This window comes from Leucoraja erinacea, chromosome 9 (genome assembly GCF_028641065.1).
Source record: "Leucoraja erinacea ecotype New England chromosome 9, Leri_hhj_1, whole genome shotgun sequence".
NCBI classification, from domain to species: domain Eukaryota; kingdom Metazoa; phylum Chordata; class Chondrichthyes; order Rajiformes; family Rajidae; genus Leucoraja; species Leucoraja erinaceus.
Genome location: NC_073385.1, coordinates 50,840,002 through 50,852,627, shown reverse-complemented (window position 1 = coordinate 50,852,627; position 12,626 = coordinate 50,840,002). Strand labels below are relative to the sequence as shown.

The window sequence follows — 12,626 nt, the reverse complement described above, 5'->3', positions numbered from 1 at the left end:
AAGGCGTCCAAACTATTATTAGTTCCCTCGTTAGTTCCCTCTATTATTAGTTCCCTCCAACTCACTGGAGCTCTGGCTCTTGCAGGGGAGAAATATGTTTTTTTGCCTTCCATCACAGCGAGGAGGAGATGCGCTGTGATGGATGTCTGTGTAAATTGTGTTGTGTCTTGGGTCTTTTTTTCTTGTGTGTATGACTGCAGAAACAACATTTCATTTGAGCCTCTATGAGGTTCAAGTGACAAATAAATTGTATTGTGTATTGTGTGCACTCTTTACACTTACCAGGTTCACTGGGATATTAACTTTCTTTCATAGATCTTCTGTACATATGCTTCTATTCAAAGCCATATTCTTAGACATCACACTTAGTATCCTTAGTCTTCCTTTCAATTAGCTCAATTTTTGTTCATTAACATTTTTTCGGCTTTAGTTTTCAGTACAGCGTGTAAAATAGGTCCTTAGGCCCTCCGAAGCCATCATTCACCAGTTCGCATCTTACAAACTAGGGGCAATTTATAGAAGCTGATTAGCCTACAAACCTGCACGTCTTGAGGATGTGGGAGGAAACTGGAGCACCCGAGGAAACCACAGGGAGAACATACAAACCCAACACAGACAGCACCCTTAGTCAGGATCGAACCTGGATCTCCGACGCTGTGAGGCAGCAGCTCTACTGCTGCACCACTGTGCCACCCCTGTAGTTTTAACAAGTTAAAGCATAGGCCAAAGTTTAATTTTAGTAAAATTATGTTATGTTGCTATCTGATTATTCAGAAATCCTGATTGTTTGGCAAATGAGTCACTGGATGATGTTTCCTCTGACTCACCAGGATTCTTGTTCCTTGTTCCCTTGTTTCTCTGATTCACAATCATCCCCTATTTCTGTGCTCCTCTTACTCACTAGGGCCCTAGCACCTGCACTCTTTACATTTACCAGGGCCACTGGGAATTGTTATTAAAAAAAACATGTTTTGAAAGACATTAAAAGAAAGGAATTAAAATTGTGTTATCATATTTATAGGAATAACACTCCATAATGCAAACAAATCTGCTATTCTGACTGCACCAGAGTCCTGAATGTCTTGGATTATAGGTGTTTTGATGCATTGAAATAAGTAAAACCAATGGCAAAAGTTTTTATTCAAGTACAGGTGCACAACCTTTTATCCGAAAGCCTTGGGACCAGACACTTGTCGGATTTCGGACATTTTCGGATTTCAGAATGGAAGATTTTTAGCGTAGATTAGGTAGGTAGCGCGGGCGGCTTGAAAAGTCTGGAGCAGCTGCCTCCTCCCGGGTGACCGGGAGACTCATTGCATAAATGTTTGTCAGTTAGTTTGGAGGGATTTTATGTGGTGGTGGTGAAGTCGGGGTGAAGGGGGAAACTTTAATTCTTAGTCCCCTACCTGGTCGGCGACTCCCAACCTCGCGGAGCTGGGGGCTCCGTCCGGCCGCGGGCGGCGCCGGTTGGAGCTCCGACCCCGGCAACTCTACCCCTGGCTGCGAGGCGCTCCAAATCCAGCGCCGCCCGCGGTCGGACGTCCCAGCTCCGGGAATGTCGGGAGTCGGCGGCATCGCAGCGCTGGGATACCAGCGGGGAGCGGGCAATGCCTTACCGGGTCGCCGTGCGGCAAGCTCCGGAACGCTGTGGCCGCCTTCTTCCAACATTCGCGGAGCGTCGCTGGATTTGGAGCCGCGGAGTTGGGGGCTCCATCCGGCCGCGGGCGGCGCCGGTTGGAGCTTCAACCCCGGCAACTCTACCCCTGGCTGCGCGGCTCCAAATCCAGCGACGCTCCGCGATGTTGTGTGTCAGCGGCCACAGCGCTCCGGAGCTTGCCGCACGGCGACCCGGTAAGGCATTGCCCGCTCCCCGCTGGTTTCCCAGCGCTGCGACGCTGCCGACTCCTCCCGACATTTGCGGAGCTGGGACGTCCGGCCGCGGGCCGCGCTGGATTTGGAGCGCCTCGCAGCCAGGGGTAGAGTTGCCGGGGTCGGAGCTACAACTGGCGCCGCCCGCAGCCCCAACGGCCACAGCGCTGCGGAGCTTACTGCACAGCGACCCGGTAAGGCATTGACCGCTACCCGCCTCTCCGACCAGGTAGGGGACTAAGAATTAAAGTTTACCCCTTCACCCCCCTTCACATAAAAGCCCTCCAGACTAACTGACTAACATTTAAGCAATGATTTACAGATGTTTAAGTGTCTCCCGGTCTCCAGGGAGGAGGCAGCCGCTACAGTAGTACAGACCTGGGTTGACCGTGGGTCGTTTTGGGTCAAGTTTGGCGCCAAACGCGAGCTTTGGTGCGCAGACGACATCTGGAAAAAATGGCCGGTTTTCGGAGCTTTTCGGTTTCTGGAACACCGGATAAAAGGTTGTGCACCTGTAGTAACATTTTTTGAGTTTTTCGATGCCCAATGACGGCTGATTGAACTGTTAGTCTTTCTGGATTGTGGTCTCACTGCATGAAAATTCACTCCAAGTTTTTTACATTTCACTCCAGGTTTTAGGGGAAAATTCCCAGCATTTGTCATCTCTCTAATGCATTGGTTCCAACCACAAAAGGCAGATCATGTATTTTGCAGTATTCAAGATACATGTTTTATATTAATTATCTGGAACAGTAAACAGGATTTCTCATCTCTTATCAGAACAAATCTTTGCAGAAAACATCCTGCTTTGTTTTATATCATCATGAACAGCAAAATGGTCAAGTTTAAAAACTGTTCCAGCAACAGATGGAGACTAAAATCTGATCTTGAACGTTCAGTTGCAATATTTATTAAATTTATGCGAGTCCCTAACCTAACACCTTGTTTCCGAAATTCCTTTATCCGGTTACAGCCTTGAAACTCAGGGCTTAAATTCTTGAATTGATTATTTAAGCGGCATTTCCAAAATATACTGTAGTCAACGTCAGTGTCTGATCCCTCAAGCGATAATTCACAATATTTTACAAAAGATTCCAAAAGATTTCAAATGATTGACAAATCCACACATCATTTAAGGCACATCGAAGGGATGAATTTGAGCATTTTTCTTTATAAAATGTGAAATGATCAAACACAGAGAGAGCTTCAGACTGATGGTAGAAGCCAAAAGCTCTGCGATTGTTGAAAGAACAGAAAAGTGGAGACTGTAGATAACATAGAATATGAAAGAGTACAGCACAGCCCACCTGCCTGTGCTGAGCTTGATGCTGTTAAACTAAGCTCCTTTGCCTGCACTTGATCTATATCCCTCCATTCCCTGCATATTCATTTATCTTTCTACACACCTCTTAAAAGCCACTATCATAATGACCCAGGAACCTAACACCCATTGTGTAAAATCAACTTGCCCTGCACATCTCCTTGAAATCCCCCCCCCACTAAAACTACGGCCTCTGGTCTTTCTGCCCTGGGGAAAAGGTTCTACCCTATCAATCTATCAATGTTTGTTATAATTTTATACACTCAATCAACTTCCAACACTCCAATGAAAAGAATCCAAGTTTGTCTAACCTCTCCTTACAGCTCATACCCTCAACATCTGCTGCACCCTCTTCAAAACCTGCACATCTTTCCTGTAATGGGGTGACGAGAATGACATAAAATACTCCAGATGTGGCCTAACCAAAGTATTTTAAAGCTGCAAACTGGCTTCCTGACTCTCACACTCAATGCCCCAAATAATTAAGGTAAGGATAGCATTTGCCTTCTTTGCCATTCTCTCTACTTATGTTGCTACTTTCAGCAAACTATGCCCTTGGACCCCCTAATCCCTCTGGACATTACTTTGGCCATGTATGAAAGAGGAGGGATTAGAGAAAGACTATAGATTATGGAGTGATGTCTGACATGTACTGTTCATGACCAAGGCTGATTTCAAGCAAGCAACCTTCTCTGGACACACATCATCTCTGGAGAGAAGGAATGGATGACTTTTCCGGTTCCTTCTCTCCAGAGATGATGTGTGTCCCGCTGAAATACTCCACCATTTTGTGTCTGTATCTTCGTTTTAAACCAGCATCTGCAGTTCTTTCCTACACACTTTGTGATTATTGTAGCCTAGTCCAAAACAACGTCATAAGAAACTTTCTTACATGCGAAAGAAACTTCATAATTTTGTTACACTAATATTGTTTAGTTAACATTTAAAGGGGGGGGGGACACTAACTTAGCATAATTTATGACTTTTGTACATTGATTGACATGAAAAGCATCCACACAATGGCCTGGGGCCCATGAGCTCCACAAAATCTATGTTGCCTTCCATTTGTTTTATTCTTACAGTTGCCTAACATTTGGTGATTTTAAAGGGATTCATACACAGTTGTTTCATTCCTGAATAAATCTGAATGACTAGATTTGTTAGTTGTTGTAGAAATGCAAAGAATGGAAATATATACATAATTTTAATGTGTTCACAAATATAACCTGTCCATAAAATCAAAAATAAATCAAAAGAGACTACAGATTCTGGAGTCTAGAACGAAATAAAAACAATGCTGCAAAAGCTCAGTAACATGCCTGGTAGCAAAAACATTGCTGGATTGCCCGCATAAATGCAAAATGTTTAGAAAATTAACTGGGCTTAATCCTGCACCAGGTTAAGTACTCTGGCTACATTATTCTGAAATGCTCAGCAGGGGTAATTTATGGAAAAATAAAAGAAAAATGTCTCCAAAATTATAAATTAAAAAATGGTCCAATTTTTAAAGAGAAAAGCACTGCAAATTATTAATTGATCTACATACAAATTACTTTTGCCATCCAGGTGTCTTACAAAATAGTAAACTACATATTTATACCACCATAATAAAACAAAAATATTCGATTTGATTTTTTGTATGAAGCAACATTTTCATAAATATATGTGCTACAAACACAGTTCCCCAAATTAGTTTTGATGTGTAAAGACAATACAGGTTACGGGGCAGATTTTGATTTTTTTTTGTGCATGCATGGACATTGAAATGCCAGATTTTAATCCATGGCTGTTTCTTTTCAAAACTTAACACGAGGAAGTGTCACAAGTGATCCATTTCTAGTTTAAGGTTGAGGCATAATCACAACAAATTCTATCCATCTGTGATATTGCTGTAGGGTATTCAACTGTATTTAATACATTCCAAGTGGCTCAAAAACAGATGATGGCTACATGGGAACCAACTCTGCTCTTTCTTGTATAACCTTTCCACATTTCCAAAGGGAAACACACCGCCTTTCTATTTAAGGATGTCTTTCTTTTATCAACAGTATGCAGTATCAAGGTTTACCTCATGGCTGTTTCATTGGCTACATATTAATGTAGAATTATTTCAAGTTCGTTATGAATTATACCATCTGTGCATTTTCTAAAACTTATAGCCCATGGCCATCTCATAAATCACTGCAAGAGCAAGACAAAGACATATCATATATGAACAATGCAATTTAAATGCAACATACACACCGGGTGATTGCTTAATTTTTCTTTAGCTGGAGGCACCAGTTTATAATCTAGACCTTCATTCCTGTCCATGGAAACTTACCCTGACAAACTGGACAGCACTCTCCCTCAGGGATGTAATAGTTCTCACATTTCAGCTCTCCACATTCTACTTTGGAGCACAATGAGATCCCACCCCGACAGCGGCAGAACCAACAAGCCTCCATGCGATACACCTCGCCTTCTGTGTACTCAGTGCCATTGAACAGACATTTGCGAGTGGATTCTGCAATAAAAAGTGAACACCATTTATTAGCGTTTAGTTTAGTTATACAGCGCGGAAACAGGCCCTTCGGCCAACCGAGTCCATGGTGACCAGAGATCCCCATACACCAACACTATCCTACACACTAGGGACAATTTACAATTCTTATCAAAACCAGTTAACATACAAACCAGTACACCTTTGGAGCGTGGAGCAAACCCACGTGGTCACGGGGAGAAGGTACAATCTCCGTACAGACAGCGCCCTTAGTCAGGATCAGGATGGAACACAGTCAAATGAACCCACCTGAATCATGTAGCTGGATCACACAACAATAGCTGGTCAATGTACCTCAGTACACGGATCACTAAACGGACCTGAACAACATTGTTCAGCCCTACTCACTCTGGAATTTTATTTGAAATACCCAGGGGTTCCAGCTCCAAAGATAGGAGTGCTCAATATGTTCATTTTGCAGTAAATTATGACTGGGAGAGGACAATTATGGCAGCTAACAGAAGCAGAACAGAAAGACCAACTTTAAGAAATGAGGTTTTCTCGAAAAAAGAAGAGAATGCGAACTCTTTACCAGGGAGCAAACACAGAGATTATGGGAGCCTTCCTGATTCTAGCTGTGTTGCCCATCGCAGGTTTGAGGAACATTACAGAGCCACTGAACAAGCCCGTGACAAGTATCACCACCACCTTGTGGCCAAGACCGGACTGTTGGGAACGAAGCCCAATAGAGCTAGTGCCTCCACCTGAGGGTATGACTGAGTGGCCAAACCATGACTGTGTGGCCAGAAGCTCGCCTGCCCTGCAGACAATGGGGGAACACTTGCCCGCACCCAAAGACTGGCCGCCAGGATAATCCAGAGATTGCCCGCGCCGTCTCTTCAAGCCCAAAACTGAGCCTGCAGGAAGAAGGGCATTTTGGGCAAATCAAGCTGTTATTGTTGTTTCTGATTTTTGCCCTTCTTTGAAAGTATACAACACTGAATAAAACACTGCCATCAGTTTATAGAAATTGATTTAGTTATTGAGCATCTGGAATAGAGTAGAGACACAACAGTAACGTCTGTTACTGTTACTGTATAGGATACAGTATCCTATACAGTAACAGTAATAGACAGTAAATTGGATAGTTATATGGATGGGAAGGGAATGGAGGGTTATGGCTCTGAGCGCAGGTATGACTGGGGCCAAACCACGCTAGGGCCAGAAGCTCACACCATTATGTGTTCGGGGAACACGGACGCACCCAAAGACTGGCCGCCAGGATAATCCGGAGATTGCCCACGCCGTCTCTTCAAGCCCAAAGCTGAGCCTGCAGGAAGAAGGGCATTTTGGGCAAATCAAGCTGTTATTTTTGTTTCAGATTTTTGCCCTTTGAAAAGTATACAACACTGAATAAAACACTGCCATCAGTTTATAGAAATTGATTTAGTTATTGAGCATCTGGAATAGAGTAGAGACACGACAGTAACGTGTATCCAGGATCTTTTCAAGCAGGAGAAAACCAAACCACGTGGAAAAATTGATCATTGCATGAAGGGAAAAAATGGAAGTTCACAAATCTTCAAAGTGCTGACTCTCCACAATTCAATGAAATATTAAAAGTTGTGGAGATTAATTATAAAGTGTTAGTGTGGAAATTCCAGGCAGTTCTCAGGATAGAAAATGCACAATTCTTTTGAACTGTGCAGTTCCATATAAAATGTTTGATGAACCTGTCAATCTGTTCTATTCAGATTTTTCTCACCACATTTGTGGCAATGAAAGCATTTTGTGGATGAATGCCCAAGCTATTCCGGCTGAAAACCCATCTTCTCCAAACCAGTGGTGTTTGATGTCAGCTTGCTGTCAGTGCATTCATGTGGGTTTAATCTGCAATGGCCTCAAAAAGGCCAAAACAAAAGACTTCAACACTGGTCAGAAAGGAACAGCAGACATTTACGATCATAACACTGATCCCTTTCCTGTCAACCACAATCAAGCTGGTACCAAGCTCCGAAGGGAATTATTTTTCACCCTTCAGATGGAACAAAATTTTAAAACCTTTCCCAACATTGAACTGTTGAACTTTTCATCTCCAGCATGTGACCACACAAAAAAACCTGTTCAACTGCACTTTATTTCAAGATATTTTTTACTATCTAAGCAATTTTACAGTGACTGAGCTAATAAAGCTCAGCAAGTCAATACATTTAGATCCACAGAGAGAAAACATTATGAAGCTGCAATCATGTATCCCTAATCACTTTGATCTTCAGACTTGCTGCCCAGCTTCAGTGCTCCTACCCTTGTGCTCCCATAGTAACTGACGTTCCATGCTATCTCGTGTTCTAAAGCACCTACAACTTCAAACTTACAGCTGCAAAGTTCTTCTCGAGTGGCGGTGTGGCATTGACTTACCCAAACCAATTTGCACAACCAAATCAACAAAAGCTTTTCACTGTACCTCAGTACACGTGACAATAAACTAAACGCAACTACTTCAGCTACATACCATTCCACATTGATTTCAGTGGGATTTGCTTCATTTTAAATCAATTTTGTGATCTCCAAATATGCTCCTGAGCATCCATGGAATTTACAAACGCTATTCCACTGCTACATTCATGCTCTTAATCTCGTGCTTTCGTAACATTGCCTCACTCTGTTCCTTTGTTGTGTTGTTCCCAAGTTTCACATCAATTCTATGCTTTTCTTTCAAAGGAAGAATCTGACAAGCATGCAAAGTGTTAAAAATGACACATTGAAAGATGTAAAAGCAAGATGAGATTTAATCTTTTGGATTTAGTGATACAGCATCGATACATGCCCTTTGACCCACCGAGTCCGCGCCGACAGCAATCATCCGTATTCTAGTTGTTTCTGATACCAGGAACAATTTACAGAAGCCAATTAACCTATAAACCTGCACGTCTTTGGAAAGTGGGAGGAAACCGGAGCACCCAAAGAAAACCAGGGTCTCTGCATCTCTGGAATAAGGGGCTCAGGAACTGCATGGCAGCAACTCAACTGCTGCACCTTTTAGTGGTCAAATATGAAAATAAAATTTTAGTCATCCAAGAAGGGAACATTCAGTATTTGCAAGGAAATTCAAATCATATATTTCTTAATTTGATATTATTTACTTGTGATGTATCTTGGGTCAGTTTATGTACATGATCAAAGCTGATTCCTAGTAAACAACAGTTTTGCCAATAATTCTAATTACAAAGTTTAAAACAAACCTTTATGAAACCACTCACAATATCGCAATGTGCAGAGTTTAAAGTTGCACTGATAATAGCCAATGCCTGAGGTTTGCAGATACATTGATGTATTCATGAATTTGTTTAGTGAAAGCAGTCAGCAAATAATTCCAGTCATTTCAGGCCAATTGGTAAATACACGGCCAGGGAACATAGGTTTCATTGTAAACTGAAATACCCTAAAGAAAGCAGGTACTTGATCCTTCTTAGTTTACTTTAGTGATATAGCATGGAAGCAGGCCCTTTGGCCCACCAAGTCCGTGCCGACCAGCTATCACAAGTTTTATGTTATGCCAGTTTCACAACCTACACAGTCGGGGAAATTTACGGAAGCCAAACCAGCGTCTTTGGAATGCGAGGGGAAACTAAAGCACCCGGAGAATACCCACGTGGTCACAGGGAAAACGTACAAACTCCATACAGTCAGCACCTGTAATCAGGATGGAACCCGGGTCTCGGGCGCTGTAAGGCAGCAACGCTACTGCTGTGCCGCCCATGTGACTGACATGGAATGAATGGCACTATGCAAGCACTTGGAATTCATGCCAATCAATGTATAACTAAACATCTTAGAAGAAATGGACTGTATTAATAAGAAGCAGGAAACTGGGCATAAAAATATTTTCTAAATATCCGTAAATATTCCAGATGGAGATGAAAGAGCACAGTGGTCAGTCATTTGCACAAGGGTCAAGGGAAAACATTTAATCATCGAGCAACTTTGATATCCTTTTCAGATCATCCAAAAATGTTCCTTAGCCAATGGGTTATAGGTTAATTTTTAATGTAAAAGGTGTAGCAGTCAATTTTCTCATTGCAAGCTCACATAAGCTGCAAGGTTAATAAAAGACCAAATACGTTTTTTTTGAGTAAGAGAGATGAATATCTGTCTGCACAGTGAAAATAATTCTAATGGACATTAAGCTATGTTAACATCACAGGAGTTACGAGAGTCTCCGGCCAGTTTTGTTGGGTGTGCACTTAGTGATTGTGGATCAGAAAATACAGCCATGTTATAAATACAGCCAAACCTCTTTTGAATGGAGTAATAAATTTCCACCTGCTTCAGATGAGAGCTTCCGTTGTTGCCTAACCCAGACCAGATCTAAAAATGGATCAGGGAGCAAATCCATTAAAAGCAGGTGCAAATATTTCATACTTGCCTGGTAAATAACATAATTAAAAGATGAACAAGGACAGGGTGAAGGGTGATTACCAACTGGACTCTGGCGGATTCAGCACGTATATAAATACCAGCCCTATTTGTCCTGGACAACAATGTGCAAGGACATCGATTTTTCTAGATATGGCCCCAATATTCAAACAAATCAAGGATGTGAAACTAAAGATCAGTGAAAGGAGGAAAACATGTTTAATGGCAACATCACTGCATTGTGTCAATACATCTATTTTTAGTAAGAAAGAAGAGTTTTGAAATTATTAAAAATACTTTTCCAAAGAACGAGTACAAGTAATTTGGGACACAATAAAGTCTATCAAATTCCACTTTATCAAGATTCCAATCAAAGTGATATTTTGGTTTCCCTTGAAATATTCTTCATCCACAAATCAAAACCATCTTTCAGTTCACTGCAACAGATCCAAAGGTAGCCACCCACGCAATCAATCCATGCTGACACTTCATAAAATGTGCTGTTATTTATAAGGACGTGTGTAAGGATATGTATTAGCAAGTCTTTTTAAAAAAAAAAGAAAATAGCTCCTCCAATGTTAGAACTCGAAAAGACTGCAACTTCCTCAATCTGCAAATTCCTCTTTAATTCTCTCTTCCTCCCTTTTGTTGATCACAAAATACGATGGTTATGAATGAAAAAGACTATTTGGTCCATACTTTTTCAAATTCTGAAGCCTTTCTTCCCTTATTTTCCCAAGTTCCATCAGTTATTGCTTTTAATAGTGTTGTTAAATCATGTTTCCTCCATTGCCTTGTTACTCAATGTTTTTTTGTGTGTGCTTTAGAACTAAATTAAGCCAATTAAGAGCATACAGTATGTACAAACATATAAATTAACTTTCTCTGAAATCATTAGATTGGAATAAAACTTTAACTTTGGCTTTTATCACAAGAGCTTCTTGGTCAATGGAGCATAAACAAATGTATAGCTTCATTAGTTTAAATGGTCTGTTTTATACAAATAATATATACGTAAACCATCTCTAATTGCACTTGAGTAGGTGTTGATTCTCCTTTCAGCATTCATACCTATAAATGCCATCTTTATATTCTGTTCGCCTTGTTTTCACGAATAGTCTTCAGTTGTCAGTTTTTTAATGTTTTTAAGATGGTGTAAATTAGCCTCTCCCAACACATCTCATAGAACATAGAACATTACAGCACAGGAACGGGCCCTTCACAGTGTTTGTGCCGAACATGATGCCAAGTTACACTGATCTCATCTGCTTGCACATGATCCATATCCCTCTATTCCCTACACTTCCATGCGCCTATTTGAAAGTTTCTAAAACATGACTATTGTTACTGCCTCCACCAACAGCCCAGGCAATGTGTTCCAGGCTCCCACTGCTCTCTGTAAAAAAAACTTGCACCACACATCTCCTTTAAACTTTACCCATCTCACCTTATACCTGTGCCATCCAGTGTTTGATTTCAACCCCGGTAATAAGGTTCTGACTGTCTACCTTATCTATGCCTCTCATAATTTTGTATACTCATAATCAAGTCTCCCCTCAACCTCTGATGTTCCATAGGACTTGCTATCAATTAGATGACTTGCAAAGATACACATCACATCGGTGCCACAGTACTTCATGTCATTAGTCTTAAACCTGTATTTGACCAAGTTTTACTAATGACCCAAGGCCAGCAATTTTAATTTAACAGGAATCATTGGATGTGTCTGCTTGTATGGATGTGGAAGTTTTATATTTCACCATTTAGATTTCTATATACTTCAGTTTCCTTCATTTCATCATACAATATTTCATTATATCTAAAAAAATGACAAAGTGCTGGAGTAACTCAGCAGGGCAGGCAACTTCTCTGGAGAACATGGATATGTGACCATTTTTCAGCTGAGTTACTCCAGCAGTTTGTCTCTTTGTTTGCAAACCAGCATCTGCAGTTCCTTGAGTTTTCTAAATATTTGTCCTTGTGCATAACATCTTTTCTGAGTTAGATCTTTATCGAGTTCAAGTTGCTGATAAAAGTGCAACTACTCCACTAAGAAAGCAGTTTTGTGCACCCACACTGCAGAACCTGGACAATATTCTGGGTTGAGTGATAAGTAGATTCAAAAACCTAGTATATCTTAGTGCAAGGCAATGACCCTCTCAAACAAGAGACTGACTTCCTGAAGTCTATGAAGAAGGGTTTCGGCCCGAAACGTCACCCATTTCCTTCGCTCCATAGATGCTGCTGCACCCGCTGAGTTTCTCCAGCATTTTTGTGTACCACTGACTTCCTATCCTTAATACATACTGGAATGGTCACTATTGCAGCTCTCACTATGAACATCCTGGGGATAATCCATGCTCAGAATTAACTAAACTAGCAACAAGAACGCTGTGGTCGGAGGCAGAGTATCTTGTGGTTTGCGACTAACTTCATTACTCCCCAAAGACTTTCCATTATCCGAAAGGCACGTCAGGAGGGTGGATGGAATACTCTTCATTTGCTTAAATCAAATCAGCTCCAAAACACTTCAGAACC

At 41.4% G+C, this 12,626-nt stretch overlaps 1 protein-coding gene across 1 annotated transcript in view; it reads right to left on the bottom strand.

Annotated features, from left to right (window-relative positions):
- The window catches only part of LOC129700364 (cysteine-rich motor neuron 1 protein-like), a 191,288-nt gene that overhangs the window by 50,971 nt on the left and 127,691 nt on the right, over positions 1 to 12,626 (bottom strand). The window contains exon 4 of the mRNA XM_055640788.1: positions 5,514 to 5,696. Coding sequence (XP_055496763.1) covers positions 5,514 to 5,696 — 183 coding nt within the window. The remainder of the gene's footprint in view (positions 1 to 5,513; positions 5,697 to 12,626) is intronic.